The sequence below is a fragment of the Perca flavescens genome, chromosome 18 (assembly GCF_004354835.1).
Source record: "Perca flavescens isolate YP-PL-M2 chromosome 18, PFLA_1.0, whole genome shotgun sequence".
Lineage (NCBI taxonomy): Eukaryota > Metazoa > Chordata > Actinopteri > Perciformes > Percidae > Perca > Perca flavescens.
The window spans coordinates 409,067-428,029 of record NC_041348.1 but is presented as its reverse complement, the minus strand read 5'-3'; the positions used below and the strand labels follow the sequence as shown (position 1 = coordinate 428,029).

The 18,963-nt window shown below is 42.3% G+C and overlaps 1 protein-coding gene across 1 annotated transcript in view; it reads left to right on the top strand.

The window, feature by feature from the left end:
* Positions 1–18,963, top strand: part of bach2b (BACH transcriptional regulator 2b) — a 94,109-nt gene that overhangs the window by 60,127 nt on the left and 15,019 nt on the right. The window contains exon 2 of the mRNA XM_028605783.1: positions 6,561–6,815. Coding sequence (XP_028461584.1) covers positions 6,573–6,815 — 243 coding nt within the window. The 5' untranslated portion in view covers positions 6,561–6,572. The remainder of the gene's footprint in view (positions 1–6,560; positions 6,816–18,963) is intronic.

The following is an 18,963-nucleotide window of genomic DNA, read 5'->3' as shown; positions in this document are numbered from 1 at the left end:
TCCATTGCAGACAAGCAGGCCTACACAGCTTTATGCCTATCTATCTATCTATCTAGTTTTCGTGCTTCCCACTGGCCATTGCGTCTCTGCTGTACTTTGAATCAAATTTCATTGCAATATGGCAATATCTTGGAGCAAGTATTAAAAACTGTCAGACAGACTAATGGATATATGTACTATCACACACTGCCCAACACTGCCACAAAAACTAATGTGGGGGTATGGGGAAGCAGATAGTTTCATTCGAGGAAATGAAACCCCTCCAAAAATATCATCTGCATGTTACATTCAAAAACAATACATTACAGAATGAACTTTGTGGCTAAAAATGCTTCTGCTTGCATTTGTCATAAAGCAGACCTGTAAGTGATTTTCATTTGAACTGTACGTGGTAATTTACACTCAGGGTTAAGACTTCCATTTACCTCCCCATCATCATCAGCACCATCCATGTTGACATTTGCTGCCTTGTTCTGCTCCAAGGGCATTCATTGCCATGGTCTAATTTGATAATTCCAATTAAAACCATGTTCATCCTGAGTGTAATTACAGTCACCTGGCAGGAGTCCTCCCCCCTAACTGTGCACAGTGACACAGTGTTCATGTTTTTGTCCCTCTGACTGGACTGGCTCACTGGATAATGTTATTAGACTGTAGCAGCAGCAGTTGGGACTAACCTTGTTTATTACAAGGAGCCACGGGGTGCTTTATGTTGTGTCATAATCCGGCCATGTAGATGTTCTATTTGACAAAATCAGCCAGTAACTCAAGAGATCAACGCTTGCAGCTGGTGTTTCTCAACATGGGCCTCATTCTGCTCTGTGCAGATTTATTGGGCCCTAATCTGTCAGGAAATGATGGAAAACATTACCAATACGTTAATATATCTGTTGCCTTTCCAGCAAAGATTCTGAAAATTCATGCTGATCACACAACAGCATTTCTTAGACTTAAGTGTTAGACATGGAGCAGGATAGTCCCTATTATTACAACATGGTTCTTACTTTGGTCTTTACCATTGTTTCAATTGGTAATAATGACATTATATTCACCAAGATCACAAGTTCATCGCTGACATCTGGGAACACTTGTGCATCTGATGATCTCAGCACTGACTTTGATTAAGTATAGTATTATAGTACAATGTTGTCATGACTGATAGATATGATGGCCAAAACTATAAAGATAAGACCCAAGTCGTCAATTTCCACTCAAGGTCCACTGATTGGCTTGTTCTGGAGCTTTTGCCCGCATCACAGTTGAACTTTAGATAGAAAGCAGATCTATTCTGAGGCATGCACATGAGTGTAATACCTTTTCGCCTGCAGGGATCCTTCATACTGTATCTATCATCATTGGTGTTGATTCAAGGGGAAATGAACAACGTGAAAAGACCTTGCATTGCTCTTTGGCCCATCATTGTGCTGTAGATGTCTCAGAGGAATGTGTTGTGATATAAGCTTCCTGAGTGGTGTTTTGTTATGATAGGAGCAGTCATGAATCTGCCACTGGGGGCTCAGTTCAGGCCCCAAAGTCTGTCCAACCTCGCTCCTTTATATATTTCATTCCATCATGCCCCGCCTCTTCCTTCCACACACCCTTCACATTATTCAGCTGAGGCCCGGAGAGAGAGAGGGCATGTTATGTCACACACTACCACCCCTCCTGCTTAAAGTCCCCAAACTAAGACGGCGTCATATGAGCTGACTCAAACATCCTGCTGTGTGCCCAGTTCAACTCACTGATGTGTTTTTTCCCTCGGCTGTTTGTTGGTCCGGTCTTAGTTCAGCTCTTCTAACGCACTGATGCATGAAAATAAAGATTTACTGATTCTAGGGTTGATTATCTGACCTACCCCCTAGGGTATCTCAGCTGCATTTCCATGGTAACAATCAGTGACACCTAGGATCTGCTGATAACCGACAGAAAATAGAAAAACATGGTTCACACTTTGTTGTGTGTTGCAGATAAATTAATGTGCCTGTAAGCCTGTAGTAATCATTCTTGTATGTGTTAAATTCTCCCAACAGGCACAAGTTCTCTTTGTAGCTTGTGGGGCTGAAATGATAAATGCATTCATCAGTTAGTCAACATGACATTAATTGACAACATTTCAGATGATGGAAGTGAGTTATTAAGCAAAAATCTCAAAGTAATACTTTTAGATTATTAACAATTGAAGATTTGGATAGTTTTGTGCCAGCAGAAGATTGAACAGTTGGAATAACTGTCTGACTGTTCAGCTATTGTTGTAGTAGTAGTAGTAGTAGTAGTAGTAGTAGTAGAAGTAGTATATATAATAGTGTAGTAAGTCTATCTAGTTCCAGAGAGGGAACACTTCTGCAGTGAGAGCATGACTTCTGTTAAACTAAACAAACTAAATAGAAAGAAGCAACAGAATACATCTGAGTAAATACTGTGAACCAAAGAATCCAACTGTGTGTTAGTAAGCATCAATCTGTGGTGAGGCAGCAGCAGGTACAGTCATACAGAGCCTCCATTTACAGTGAAGGCTGTGACAGGTCAACATAATGAGAGCACCTTCTGGACATTATGGCAGCTTGGAGCGCTGCACCATAGTGTTCCTTAGCCTGCCTCAGATCAGCAGGTTTGCACCAGGAGCAGCCAGTGGCACACCCTGCAGTCAGCTCAGACCGCTGCTGGAGCGCACTCATCACCATCACGCTGGGCTTTATGGCTACACAGGAATGGTAGCAACTCACCCAGAAGGTTGGCGGCATCAGTGTTAGTGTGGCAGAAAGAGCTACCGTCAACAACTGACCCTGGAATTCTCAAAAAAGGAAAAGAAATCACAATTCTGCCACAACCTGCTATTTTGTGGTGTGTTTGTCTCGGTTTGTGTCTGTCTGTATGAGTGCATGTGTGTGTGTGTGTGTGTGTGTGTGTGTGTGTGTGTGTGTGTGTGTGTGTGTGTGTGTGTGTGTGTGTGTGTGTGTGTGTGTGTGTGTGTGTGTGTGTTTGTGTCATCTTTGCATTTTCCTCCCACTGCGACAAACCATCTGAAGTCCAAGTGAAGCGAAATGTGCATTCCAGGGCAGAAATAGCATGTTTGGATTGCTCTGAACCTCGCAACCGCATCTGGAAACTGGAAACATTATTCTTGGAAGACAGGTCATTATCATAGGAAGAAAGCTGAGAAATGTTTGGTAGAAATAAGCAAACTATACAACAGTTGGACTAGCAGAACCACAGGAAAGTCTGGACTGACATACTGTAGTTGTTTCACAACAGAACCCACAGCAGACACTCCAGTCAACTCTGTCACAGTTAACAACCTGCATCTACAAATGGCCAGGTATTAAAAGACTTTAATGCAATGTATGGCTTAGTATAGCCCCGCAAAGTCAGACCACAGTTTCCACTTCCTTCATTGTGGACTAGACTCAGGACGCATTTGCTGGTGCAGACTTCATTTCTCGGCTGTACACATAGATCAGAATCAGAAAACTTTATTGTTCCCCTCAGGGAAAATATTTAGTTGCAGTTGCTCACTGTCAGGCAAAAATGACAGTAAGAAAAGAGCAAGTGTACAAAGTAAATAAAGTAAAGTTAAGTAGATGAGGTTACAAGTAAGATTAGGTTAAAAAAGAGATTGTTTCAAATGGAGATAGTAGATGATTGACAAGAGCTCTCTGTATCGATGTCTGTGCTGTGATTAATCTTTGCTTCTGGTTTTCAAAGATGCTGATTGTTCTAGAAATGCTCTCAACTGTTACTCAAAATCAGAGTCTTCATAAACCTGAGGTCAAAAATAGGTCATGCACTCATTGAGTCATGTCATCTGCGGTGCATGGCTACATAGATGCTCATGGCATTTAAGAGTTTTTAAAGGTGACAAGGTACATCATCAACTGAAGGGACAGTGGTGGCCGGAAGGTTAGAGACGCGAGCTTCTGCTTCGGCGTTCCTGCTAAAGAGAGGCTGCCTCTCAGTGAACCTTCCCTGAATAAATAAAGGTTCAAAAAAATAATAATAATTAAATAAAAAAGCACTTCACACTATACATGGCTTTCTTTGGGCTCAGTTGCTTGTTGGTGTATGTCCAGATGTTTTCCAGACTTTAAGGATCAGCTGATTCAAGGACTAAAACACACAACCTACACAACTCACATAGAATGAATTAGTGCAATATGTAAGGATCACTGATTAGTTAATGAATAAACTAAGAACTTTGATTTTGCACAATTAAATGACACAATCATTTATTTTAGGGATGTGGAAAGGGATCCCATCTCTTTCCAACCTTGTTCATCTTTGCATCAAGTCCAATTTGTTCTCCTGGAGAATTACATGCAGCCTTTACTTCCACATTTAAACCTTACACAATCAATGTTATGGGCTGTCATGTAAATGCTCCAACCAGTTAGTTATATATATTTATTTCTCGGACTATATCTCACACACGCCTTATTACATTTCTTAAATTATACATTTATTGTACATGATTTACTTCTCTGTATCCTGATGAAATTGTTGCTTCAGGATAGTGCCAAACACTTGATGCAGGTTTTTCAAAAGTAGAACCGGTCAACAGGACCGTTAACTGTGGTACATGGAAACAAACGGAACGCCTGGCCAATGATTTCATCCAGCACTCCTATATGTTTTTTGTGGAATTTGTCAACTGGATTTATTGCCTTCGGAAGGAAAACAGTTTTCTCATGTAAGCACAGCCAGTCTCAGCTGATCAGCTGCAGTGTTGAGAGCTCTTCCCACTTACACGGTGAGGGCCTATTTTCACAAGATGGGAGCTAGTTCTTTTTGCCACATAAAGACACCTCAATCTCCATTTTCACATTTGAAGTAGTCATAGTGACACACACACACACACACACACCACCTTTCCTGAGGTGTGTGCCGTTACTAGATCCACTGGCTCTGACAATCCTGGAGGTCCCACAGACTCTGAGAACAGATTTGGTTATGATGATGGAACTCATCACTGTGTCTTTATTTACCTAAGGGATGTTAGCTGTGCTTCCTCATTTTCAGTTCCACTTCTACTCTTGCTAAGCAGTTTTCCTACATAAAAATATGAGTCAGTGAGAGCTTCCTATGCTTAACTCTGTTATTTTGTCATTGCTAACAACAAGGATGTTAAAAAGTAATTTGTTTTCCCTTTCATAACATAAACCATGTGTTGTCTGCAGCAAGTTTTACAACATGCAAACATCCAGCACTTAAGATTATTTTCTCTCCAATCATGACAAGGAGATATTTCATTAGAACAAGTCCATGAATGTGGACATGTTCTGTGTGTAATCACATTTGCAACATCTCTACATTTGTCTCAAAACTTGCTAGCCAACTACTTTTCTGAGGAAATGTTATTAGTGTAAAACGAGGACAAACGGACAGAACATGTCATGTTATTCAGTAAAATATAGCACACATTATCTCAAGATGAGAATTCTACTCTTATAGAGAGTTTGAATCCTGTACAAACCCCCCAGGGTTCAGAACAGCAAATGGAACAAATGTCAGCTGTGTGTGTGTGTGTGTGTGTGTGTGTGTGTGTGTGTGTGTGTGTGTGTGTGTGTGTGTGTGTGTGTGAGAGACTCTTTTTATGTGATAATGTTCTGCAAATGCAGTGGATCGATGCTCAGAGACAACCGGTCCCTCCGGTGTTCTGAAGCTGTTCTTGGAAGGGTTCCTGTAAATCCAAGGAAGGATCGGGTTAGCCTAGCATTAGAACTAGAAACAGAGACTAGAAACAGGGGCAAACAGATGTATATATGTGTGTTATATGTGTTCCTTTAATATTTCAGTTGATAATATGTGTACATGGATCATTATCTCAAATAAATGTGTTAAATTGAAATGAGACACTGAGACACAGCAGCAGCAGTGAGAGCTCCCCTAGCTGTTTGATCTAGAGATTGTGTCTTTATTGTCGGGTCGATCAAGTTTTTTAAAAGCTGACGCTAAAGCTGCTTTCATCGTTTTCACTCTCATGGCTACAAAACAACCTCTGTGCTGTCATTTGAGTTCTTATCCTGTTCCTGTACTTTACTCTTCTTCAGCTAATCTGTTGACTTGCTGAGTGTGTCTGAGCTGCTCAGCATACCTTCACAGTGAGTCCTCCTTAGATTACAAATACATGTGGATCTCAAGGGCAAAAACTAAAGGAACAGTACTTTAGATGGACTTTCTTGGCTACCTTTAATTTCAATGGAATTGGTTTTAAAAATCAAAGGTGTTCTGCGTGTTTTATTTGTTGACCTTTTTTTGTGCATGGGATTTGAATGTGCACAAGTGGAAATGTGGAAATGTGTGGACTACACTCAAAGCAGTCTTTTGTGACTCATGGATGGAAATCTTGTGTGAATCCACACTGAGCAGGAGCATGCACAACAACATTTTGCTGGCTTTTAAATGTTAAAGGGGGAGTGAGCATGTGAAGCAGAGAGCAGCAGTCAGTCGGTCAGGCCTGTATGTGTTGAATCATCAGCAGAGTGCCGGCTGATGTCAGCCCTGTGGAATGCGCTCGCTGGGCTCGGCTGTAAGCTGACCCCCCTCTGTTGTGCTTCTATTTCCAGGGCGTGAGCGGAATGTCCGTGGATGAGAAGCCTGAAGCCCCCATGTATGTGTATGAGTCTACAGTTCATTGTACCAATATCCTCCTCTGCCTCAACGACCAGCGGAAGCAGGATATCCTGTGCGATGTGACTGTCCTGGTGGAGGGCAAGGAGTTCCGCGGGCACCGGTCCGTGCTGGCCGCCTGCAGCGAGTACTTCCTCCAGGCGCTGGTGGGCCAGGCGGAAAATGGCTTAGTCGTTAGCCTTCCAGAAGAGGTACGTCCATCAAACACTCTTTCCCTGACAGTTTTCACTTGCAGGGCTGGAAGTGCTATTGACTTTTAGACAATGCAACACTAAAACTCCCCACTGACACTAGTACAAAAGCAATACTAACCAGGCTCTCTGCACTTTCCTCCAGCATCTATAGACACACACACTGATGTGTGACCACTGGACTAAGGCCCTGTATCCACCCTCCACCTTTAAAAAGAAAAAAAAACACACAGCTCCGAATGCCACTCTTGGCCACAGAAATTACCGTACTATGTCCACTATATCTTTGTCACATAAAAAAGCAATCAGCTGTCTAAAATATTATGACTGACGGGTCCGAAGGGCATCCATGGAAGTATGACACATACTTGTAAATTATATTTTCAAGTATATAGTTTATAACTGTACAAGTGTATAAGTTATATGCATTAATTTGGCAGAGGCTTTTGTCCAAAGCAAAAATAAAAGCTGTGTTATAAAGTAGGCTACAATACCATGAATCAACGCCCTCGACACTCTGACTATAGCTGGTAAACCTGCTGTCCATGAATTCTGATGTCAAACTCACACCAACAACCCACTCCTTTCTCTGCTACATACCAACTACAACCAGTAATAGATTTGTTGCTACTGTGGTGATGCTGGCCACTGGTATTAATCCTTAAAGTCTCTTGGGCGCTTTCACACTTGCACTTCAGTTTATTTGGTCCGAACCAAGGGCAGATAAAATACGTTGTTGCCTTTTAGTTCTGGTCCGGTTCATATTTACTCTGGCTTTTTACAAAAGAACAAGTAAACATGAAGTCATATGGACCGACAGATAACTCATTTGCTGGGCAGTTTTAGTGACTGTCATCCTGCATCTTAGGATGCGCCTCATGAGAATATTTTTCCTCTCTAGTGTCACAAAGAGCTCACAAAAATGAGTGATGATGAGCATTAATAATCGGGACTGTTATGGATCTTGTGTATCACTAATAGAGGAGAACAGACAGATGGGACAAAATGAATTTTGTGTGTGGTCGCTACGTTTCAGTTGATTCACTCACTTACTGCTTTGTAAATACACACCTCTGTTTTCACTCCTTTACACTTTCTGATTTCCAAAAAACCTGCACTTGAACTTTGATAGTAAGCTCCAGCTAATGCTGGTACAGTTGGCGCATTAAATATGACTGGCTAGTTTTAAAGTCACTACAGAAGTTATGTTGTATTAGCAGAATCATCTTATATCTAACAGCTTGCCCAGTTAAACTGCATTTTGTGTGGCTTTCCCACTGGCACCATCCAATTTTCTCCATCTGCTGCATTTGTAATATATTATCACTTTATCACCCAACTTTAACTTTGCTGTTGGCGTTTTCTATATTTTTAGAGCTAGTTTTCGTTTCTTTTCTGTGTGCAGTGCCTTTATCTGCCATGCCAGAGGATAGCGGTGAAACAGTGTTTTAATTTGATGTGGCATTCACTGGATGATAACAACTCAGTGAAAGGTGTGAGAAAGTGAATTATTGAGCCGAAAAAGGCTGTGATTGCCAATTAGCACCTGTCAACTGCCACCGCCGCCGTTGTCTGTGGCAGGTAACGTTTGGTGGCGAGATTAACGTCACCTCTGGCTCAGCGCTCATCAGGTTTAGCAACACTCCTTACTCTTGCTCACCTCAGCTCTCGCACTGTCACTTTCAACTGATCCCTTTCAGAGCTCTTCCTCTGAACACATGATGAAAGTAACCCTCTGACGGATTGATGTCACACACACACACACGTGAACATACATGTTCTGCTGTGAAAACTGGGGCACATCCCCCATGTGCTGTGTAGTTGTGGCTCCTCGCTGGGGCCAGTGCGCATTAATAAAGTAGTGCTTGTCCGACGACTTTGTCACTGCGCTCATTGAAAAAGAAGCCAGCATCAGATTGTAGTCTTATATAAAATGAGCATCAGGAGCTTTTTGTCCTTCGAAACTCAAAGAAGGACTGTAGGGAACGGCTCCTGGATGCTCAGAGCAGCATCTCTTTCATTCACTCACTTCACACATGAATAATGTATACACTGCTGTGTGTTTCAGGTGTGAGATGGAGTGTGGAAAGTAACATCTCTTTAATGTGCCAGAGAGAGAGAGAGAGAGAGAGAGTTACTCCTGTGGAGGTTTTAACCAAGCTGTCCTCCCTTTGTCCATCCTCATTCAATTTGACAACATTTCAAATATTTAGCACTTTATCTAAATGGCAAAACAACATATAATGAATCCATTGGCTTTATTCTGTCACAATGGCTACATAAGGTAACTGCATCATATTTAACAACACACTGCCAATACACTGTGTACACATGCAAAAATGTCAGTTTCAGAAAATAGTGAACAGTAAAAAAAAATATATATATATTGGCCAGACTGATGTATTCACATGTAAGAAGCAGGTGAGCTCATTTAACTACTGTGTATTATTTTATGTCTAAATATTTTGGATCTAAAATCTGAATCTGTAAATGAACTAGTAATTACAATACGGCTGTGAAATAAATTTAGTGAAGTAGAAGTACACACTGGCATAAAATGGAAATACTCAAGTACAGGAGTAACAACAAATTGGCTTAGAAACACAAGTTACTTTGCTAATGGCTCTTTTTCTGACTTATGTTCATCGATTTAAGGTGGAATTTTCCTTTAAATAGCTTTCTTCTGCCCTGTTCAGCAGGTAGTACATCTCTCTCTCTGTCTAGACAATTCACAGTTGCATCAAGGAGGAATGTCATTTCATTGATGTGGCCAGTCAAGTCTTTTAAGGTCCCTGTCACCGTTTGCTTTACGGTCAGTGACTGAAGCATGCTGACGCATGTGTCTCAGCTCTGTCTTCTCTCTGATGATGGGGGAGGGCTGGCTCTGCTCAGAGTAGCAGCCTGGAGCTGTGGCTCGGGTCACGGACAGAAGTCCTTCAGCAGCTACTGAAGGCTGCCACCTATGTGTAAAAAAGGGCAAAAAGGCCTGGGCTGCCATGGGGGGAGAGAGGGGGAGGTTGGTGCAGCACCTCCCCCACCATCTTCATCACTCCTCTCTCATGGCCCCGCCGCCCCTGGAGTAGCCGGGGCTGGCGCTGCTGAGTGACATCATCTATATCTAATGTGATTGTGGGCTTGCAGAGAGGGAGCCAGTTTCATCAAGGGGCTTTGTTGGCCATCACATCATGGGAACAAAACAATCCTGCTTTATCTCAGCGATGCTGTCCTCCAGACCCGCCAGCAGGAGGAAGGAACAGAAGAGCATGACGTCTCACAGACACACACACACACACACACACACACACACACAGTGTTTCTCTACATCATATTTATTGTGAGTGTAAGAACAAAGGGGGATTCATAAGAATCAGTGTGCCACAAATAGGAGCCAGGGAGAGGACTTTTAAAGAGAGCCCTCCACTGGAGAGGAGCAGTCATCACTGTGACAGAGAGAGATAACCTGAGAGATGGAACTGTATGCAAAACTGTGACTCATCACTCACCGCCATGATCACAGCAGACTGCTGTCAGCTACTAATTAGCACAGACCGTTGCCTTTGTTCTCCTGAACAAGAAGCTGATGTTCCTCACTTCTGTTGTTTATTTAGTTATAGTTGCAAATGTAGTTGAGCTTATTACACCATATACACTGGCACGCATTCTCTGTTCCCTTGATTCTGGTATCCTGGTCATTCCCCTAGGAAACAAAAAATCTGTTGGTTATAGAGCATTCTCCTACCGTGGCCCTCATCTGTGGACTGGCCTCCCACTACATGTTAAAGAAGCTCACTCAGAAAACCCACCTCTACTCGTTATACTACAGCCAATAGCAGGTTAAAAGGAGACTGAATGTGATTTAGGGCCTAATGTTTAATCAGAATTACAACACAGCTATCAATGTGCAGAAAATTAAAGTGAACTTTTTTCACAGCATCCTTTCTGGGTCCTTCACAAACAGACCTTTTTCACGTCATCTCATGTTGCTGGTTTTGTATTGTTTCTCATTACTGCTTTAATGATGTTCAATAGTTGTGTTGCTGTCTGTTATTTCTGTGTTCCTTTCATGGTAAAGTGCACTGAGACCATATTAAATGGTAATTTTACACTTTAAATCAAATTTGCTTGATTGATTGTTGTTGGGAACCTCACGCCGAGGCACCAAAATGTTGGGACCAGGCCTCGGGGTGCCACGTTATGTTGGAACCTCACGCTTGATATACCAACTACTGTATGTTAGTCAAAGTATTTAAATGGCTATCAAAAGTATACTATAATTAAACAATGTGATTAAATTCACCTCTTGTAGTGGCACCACTTGATAACATCAAGATAGCCAATTAAGTGACTTAAGTCTCATAAAATATACTAAACTATCAATTTAGGGATTTTGGAGTTCTTGTTGCAGGAGAGATTGGCAAGATTCACTTTTGTACAAAATGACATCGACAGCAGGTATATTCCTAAATGTTTGTTTTTTTTAATGAATAATGCAGAAGTAAAACAGAATATCTAACTCACTAAAATATCTAAGCTAAAAGGAGCGAAAGGATGTGTGTGTGTGTGTGTGTGTGTGTGTGTGTGTGTGTGTGTGTGTGTGTGTGTGTGTGTGTTGAAGACAAAGACAAGATGGCGGAGCTATGAATGCATGGGAAGCTAAACATGTGGTTAAAACAAATGAACGAATCGAAGATGGCTGCTTATCTTTTTAAAGCAACACTATGTAACTTTTCCCGCTTCGGTCCCCCTACAGGTTGTCTCATTGGAACTACAGCTGCAGCTAAAGGTTACATAGTGTTACTTTAAGGCCACATGGGTTAGACAGAGTACATTTGGAGGGAAACTTGAGTCTTCTCACAGAATGCTCAATGTCTGAGTCAAATCAAAGGTTGTAAGGTAGGAGGTTTGCTTACTATTAACTTGTGTGTGTCTAGATGTTTAAAGTCAGTCTGTGTACGTTGAGGTGCCAGGTTAAGAAAGGAGGGGTTAGTTGCATGCAAGGCCTAAACTACCACCAACTGTGGCTATCAAACATTACAACAATATAGGTCTGGATGGCATTAAATCAAATCAATACCATTGCATTAACAGAAGTAAAAGGTAAACAGTTAACAGCAGTTTAAGTTGCAAAAATGAACAAGTTGATATGTGGAGTTCCATGCATCCCAACAGCAGAAACCTAATGTATTGCAGTAATTCAATTCATCAGTGAATAATTCTGTTGCCCTCATCCAGTGTTGGAGTATGCTGACTGGCTGGCATGATTCCAGACTCGTGGGGACAGTGGAGGGCTCCAGAATGTGGAGGATCATCAGGCCTACCATTTTTGCTCTCTCTGAGTTTTATTCTGAAAAAAGGAGAGGGCAGCACTGTGATTCAGCAGAGCGCTGGTTCACAGACCTCAAACCACCTCCTGTTTTTCAGTTCTTTCCTTAGTCATGAGCCAAGGAACACTGCACATCTATCATCTTGAAAGAATACACACACACACACACACACACACACACACACACACACACACACACACACATCTGACCCCAGTTTTAAAAAGGAAAGTGTATCCACCTGCAGTGTCGCAAAAGATTTGCTGTGATTTACTTTAACAAGACTGAAAGTCTGAAGTGCTGCTTGTGGCCTCTAAAGGCTGCAGTGTTCTTTACACCACACACTCTGAACATGTTGGATGGAATACTGATGAGTTTGTTGTTAATGGTGACTTAACTACTTAAAGTAGCCTTTGCTGCAAAAAAGTAGTTTGTCCTGATGGTGGTTAGGGGTGTAGGGGTTAGAGATCTTTGATGGAACTTTACACCGCTCCAACCGTTGGTTAGGCAGTTTGGAATCTGGAGCCAAAGCTATGACACTCAAGACTCCATGCATTATGTGGACCCCCATTCAGCCAGGAGGACCACCTAAACCACAAAGTGTCAGTGGAGGAGAGGGATGAGAGAAGCAGAATCCAGGAGACACTGGGATGTGTGAGGCAAACCCAGCTGGGGTTATACATCCCAGCTGAGACGGTCTGGGTGAGGGCAGAGGGTCCAGGGATTAAAAGCCAGGGCAGAGATCCAAGACAGAGATGGGACAGACAGGTTAAAAGAGAGGCGGTTTAGGGTTAGAGTAGGTTATAAAATGATCCCTTGGACTTCATGCACTGCAATCTGACGTTTAGATTCTGACTGTCTCATTTGCAAAGGTGACAGTGGTGTTGTCACTCAAGAAAAAGTGACAGAGTGACCAAAATGGAGTTTCCTCAGCACCACCATCCATTGGGAACCATGGATTTGCTCAGAAAAGCCCATGGTAATCTAGTAAAAAGAATGACGGCACTGGTGTCCCTTTCAAGTGCAAGGGACATATGTTTACATTAACCTGACCAGCTACCTCTTGCTGTGTGAGAATAATGACTGGACTCTCTTGGAAGCAATGGCTAAAGTAGGGGGACGTTGTTACAGCAGTCCAAAAATGGTTGAGTCAGCAAAGCATCAGACTTTGTCACAGTTGACAACATTGGTAACAATGACCATGATCTTGCCCCAACCTGAACCCAGTAGTTCTAGCTACCTACATAAAGCAGATATAAGCCATAGAGGTGGCAGGTCACAAGATACATGTATAGGTCATTTTGGAAGTTGTAGCTAAAAGACCTGTTCTGTTGTTTAGGTATGAGGACTTATAGATCTTCAGGCTCCGCTGCTTGTGAGGGAACTTAAAAGTCTGGCTGCTCAGAGATAAAGAAGGAGCTTGAGATAGACCAGAGACAGGTCAATGTAATGCTCTTGTGGTGGTTTAGGAGGGTTGATGGGTGACATCCATCCACCACCTCGGGTCAAGCTGTTGATCAGGGCTCGAGTTGCACGGATAATCTGAGGGGGCCTCACACAAACTGGCCCCACACTGAGTGCCTGGCCAGGACACTGTCACAGAAATACAGCCAATTAGACAGATGGTGGGAGCAGAGCCTTGCCTTCCTTAAAGGTGGGGGGTTGGGTGGTGGATGATGAAGAGGAGGCGGTGGAGAGAGGAGTGATGCAGGGGGTCCCTCTTTCTCTGCCAACACAAGGACACATTGCATGTTGTAAGCTGACAGAGAAGATGCAGGATCTCTGTCTGAGTGTGAGAGGCTGGGTAGAAGAGCACCTTGAGCAGGCAGCCTGCCGGGTGATCCCCGTTGTGACCCTCTTTGTATTTAACCTCCAAACCCGGCACAGTTAAGCAGCTAACACCCCCCTAATGAAAGGAATACACAGACTTTCATCAGTCTGGGCTGTAAAACCTGCAATACAATCAATGTTGGACAAAACAAATGGACACAGAGCTGAGAGTAGCCTGGTTTGTGTAATGTGCTTGGACAAATTCAATGATTTGATATTTGTATGGTCAGAAACACACAGTGTGTGCAGCGGAGTAGAATGTCCTCCCAACTGTCTGGCCTGCACAGTAAACTGCACTGGGAGAGGATTAGGATGTACACCGTCTGATTTAATCCTCTATCAGGGGGACAGCTCAGCACCAGGATCGTCTGAGCTTCTGCTGTCACTGAGGAGGACACTTTCCTTGTGAAAATGTCTTCACTGTGATTAGTATCCTTTTCACTGTTAACACTGATTCAGATGTGCACCAAACCTTACCGTAATAAAGTTACTTGTTGCAGTAATGAAACTATTGGCAACAACAAAAGCATATATGTTCACTGTGATAATCTAACTGAAGGAAGTTTGGAGTCTTTGACAGTTCATGTTTATACCAGACCGAAATGAGTGGAATGAATGGCTGCTTGAAGAATCAGTCAAATAATCTTAGATACCATGGTATGTTTTGAAAATCATTTCAAAAATGTGATTTGTAATGATGTGAACGTGCAAAATCTCAGGTATGATAAAAAGACACTTTATTTACTTACAGTAGATTTCTAATGTGATGCAAGTAGCTTGTCACATCAGATTTATGCAGACTTTTAGTAATGATAAAGTATGTCATCAGTATAATATATGTAATGCAAGCTAGGTTAGTAAGTGACTGGATGACTGCTCCAGCTGTCTTTATAAAAGACTTTCCTTTGGCCGAGACCTTTTCTATTCCGCAGCAGGCCTTTGTCCCTGCACATTTCCTGTCGTCTCCTCTAGCATAACATCTTAACCCACAATGGCGTCATGACAGTGTACAGTACCGCGCCTGTTTCATTCCCATTAGTGCTGTGACTCAGGCTCCTTATTGTTTGTTCGTGAACACAGAAGTTAATGTCAGGCTACTCAGCAGATCTGATGTTAAAGCATCGGCTGCTCCCCCCAATGGAGATGGAGGGTTTTCTCTTTCAATCCATTGTCATGCCATGCCATGCCTCATTAGCATGCATGACATGCAGGAATTCACTGGAGAACATTTGCATAAATTAGCCCTCTCTTTTTTGGATGCAAAAGGCCGACATAAGCAGGAGCACTGGGTGGGGAAAGAGGGAGATAGATTTAGGGAGGAGAGGGGAGTGCGGTGTAGTATTGCTCTGCCTGTTTCTGAAAAGATTTTTGGCAGGCTTCCTAAAAATGTCATGCGAACTGTCTGGGTCTGTGATTGGCCATTGCCTATAATTTCCTGCCCTGTAATGGTATCGCCTGTCCACTCCTAGCCTAAAATGGCCCCAGTCAGGCACGTTGATACATTTGTCTCTTTGTCTTAACTCATATACTAAGTGCTGCTAACAGCTGAAATGCATCAAACGTCATGGCAGTCAGCTTCTGACCAGGAAACACTCTGTGTATCTTCCCAATCTTCCTCCCCAGTTTCCTATGCACTGACTGTCTCCCTTCCTCTCTTATATTCCCCTGTCCTCCGCCCCTCCATCCTGTGTCGCTCTCTTTACGCTTTCCTTCATTAGGCTGCTGTGCTGGTTGTAACAGTGGAGTAATCACATATGGTGCAGGGTGCACATAAAGATGCGCTCCCGCAGGCAGCAGCTGCTGATACTAGCTGAAAATAGATCCCTCGTACGCTCAGCACTTTTCCTTCAGCAGCTTTGCTGTTTATCAGCAGCCCTGGATGCAGCCGGCCAGCTTCATTTAAGCTACCACTGCCTCACCATTACAGTCGCCGTGGCCCCATCAACATCGACTCACTTAGTGTGTGTGCCTGTGTGCACGAGTGAAGAGAGGCCACTTGCAGTTATTTAAGTGTACTCTTACTCAGGCTGCTACAAGGTTAGAAGGCTGTTTTGAAATGTTTGTGTGTGCTGTATATTTGAATAGAATAGATCTTAATGTATATGTCAATCCTCAATACACAAGTCATACAATATAAAATGCATTTCATCTACAAACTACTTTAAATACAGAAGTCACATTGACTAAAATGACAACAAATGCTGAGGAACATTCCACCGGACCTGTTCGGGTTAGCACAGATTTCTTTCAGTCCATGTTCTTTGTTGAAACTCTTTGTTTTTTATGGCTCCTACAGCAGTGAGGCATGCTAATACGTTTTCGCTCACCGTGAAGCAAATTTTCACCTTGTGTTAGTTGTGCAAACTCACTACTGGACTGTGTGTGCCGTGTGTTTGTCGAGTGTTTCTAGGTTGGCGTGTGACAGCTCAGACTCATACAGACCTCAGAACTCGCCAGGAGACTCCACTTCCTTTTGCTACTTTCCAGCAATCTCACACCTTTCAAAGAGGAGTGCCCACAGTAAAGTAGATACAAAGTTATGGTGATGCACAGGCATTATTCGCTTCATATACTCACAGGGAAGTGCCTCTTAAAAGGGACACTACACCTTTTTTTACACATGAAGATTAGTTTATTCATTATGAGGAGCACCACTCAGCAAGTGAAAACCGTTGGATAATGTCTTCTGTGGCTCTGAAGGAGCTTTGTCAATTCTAAGGAAATAACTCGCTTGGACAAACAAACTGGGGGCTAGGACTTTGAAAGACCGGGGCATTTACCAGGCAGACGGTCCTATGAAAAGATTGTATTGGTTGCTCTATATTAAAAAAAAAAAAAAAAAATCTAGGGTTTTGGCAGATGTATCCATATAGTGACTAAAAGTGAGGATATCAGTCTTTGCTTCACAGATTTTGACCATTCAGTTTCTAACCCAAGTTTTACAGACGCGTAATAGTACATCTCTGTGGAAGCCCTTTAATGCAGAAATAAAAAATACAATGAAAGAAAGAGTATGATTGATTGGGTTTATTATTTTAGCAAGTACAAGTGTGTGTGTGTGTGTGTGTGTGTGGAGGATGACCTGTTCTCATCAGTAGAGCTGATAGTCCACTCAAAGCTACTACCTTCCCCCTAATCCCTCACACTCAGACTCACCATACACACAACAGATCCACACACACATCCTTCCCCCCCCCCCCTCCCCTATAGATATGGAGTCAGCAGCACATGATGTGCACCATCTGTTAAGCGTGATTTATACACATACAACAGATCCACACACACATGCATGCTGGGAGGCTGCACCATCCTTCCTGTCCCAGCTAAAGATCACTCTGCAAATCCCAAAATACAGAGATATCTTATTTAATGTTTAGAGCAGTCCCAACAAAGAAATCCAGATGAAAATCACACATCTGTTTAGACTGGTGCTGGTTTGATGTTTCACATCCCAACCATTTGACTGTTTAACAGCAACAAAAAAATCACAAAACACATCTACTTATTCAAGTATAAATTTACATTTCTTTTTATAGCATGGTGGATTAAATGTGGTCACCGCTACATTGTAGACAAGGCCACATGTAATGGCTTATAAACCCATCTGGGAAATATGTCAAGCTGTCACGGGCCAGTTGAAAGAAATATTGAAAGATTTGACAGCTTTCGCTGTCAAGAAAATCTTCATTTCACAGTACTGCAATTGCAGTTTATTACAGTTTGAAAACATTTATTTATGGCATTTTTTTAAGAAGGACTCACAGACAGTAGTGGCTCCTCATAAGCAACAGTGGCTCATGGCAGAGAACAATGTGAAATGGAGGGACAACACAATAAATGAATGATGGAAGTTACACACAGAAGTTGCCATCATGCTCTGTGACATGAAAACAAGATGACATACATACATCGTGATATGATATATTTTAATCATATGCTCACAGTCACCAGATTGAACAGATAAACACCAATGGGAGATGTTGGAGCTATCCATCATCATCATCATCATCATACCACCAAATGAGAGAATATATTTTAAAAGAATACTCTTCATCCCTCCAGTAGAGTTCCGGAGACTTGAACAAACTTTCTGTATACATCACAATCAAACTCAGTTAAAAGAGCTTTTAGATTACCCCAAAACTACATTTGTAACTCTGTGGACTCATGAGCTCAGTGTTTTTAAAATGCTAGCACTGACACTGCACAAGCTCAGACAATGTGTGTGCTGCTAAAGATCATTTTAAACAAGTGCATCATGACCGTCGGCGGCGTGTGCTGGATTCAGTGGTAGACAGTACCATCCCACCACAGATTTAGTTCAGTACAGTTGTTACCTTGCAGATCATTGAGTTTAGCTGAAAGTTATGTTGATTATTTTACAATTAAAAGCTCTAATTATTATATCTCTTCTATAATCACATAATCCCCGTCTGTATTTTGGGGTCATGTTCCATTCAAATTGGCGAGTTCTGAGCCTCTAGCATGTATTATCTCTAATTTAACACAATGTTTAGAAGTGAACATGAAAAAAGTCAGTAACATATTGGCTCTACTAGTTTCAAACCTTTAAAAAAACCAGCAAGACATTGCACATGTTTATTCATCTTCCTAAAGATCCACAAAGCCAGATGATTTAAAAAGGCCTTAGCCTCACACCAATGACCTCAAGCTATTTCTTACTGACATATTTGTGTTTCCTCGTGCACACTGCTTAGTTGTTTTTCCAGGCGGAAAAATCCACAGAGCAAATATCTGTGGTTTTTGAAGCTTGATACTAAAGAGGGAAAATCCTGTTTTACTACTGGGGTGTCTGGCAGAGACCGCTGGAACACTGGAAGCTGCTGCAGTGCCCACACTGCGTATATACTGTTTCACCTAGGGTAATTCATCTTCTTGTTTCCCCCAACAGAGGCAGCAAAACAATCAGTAAACAGTGGGCTCATTAAAACCACATTGTGCCGCTCCTCCCTTACATCTGTGAGCCTCTGTTAAGT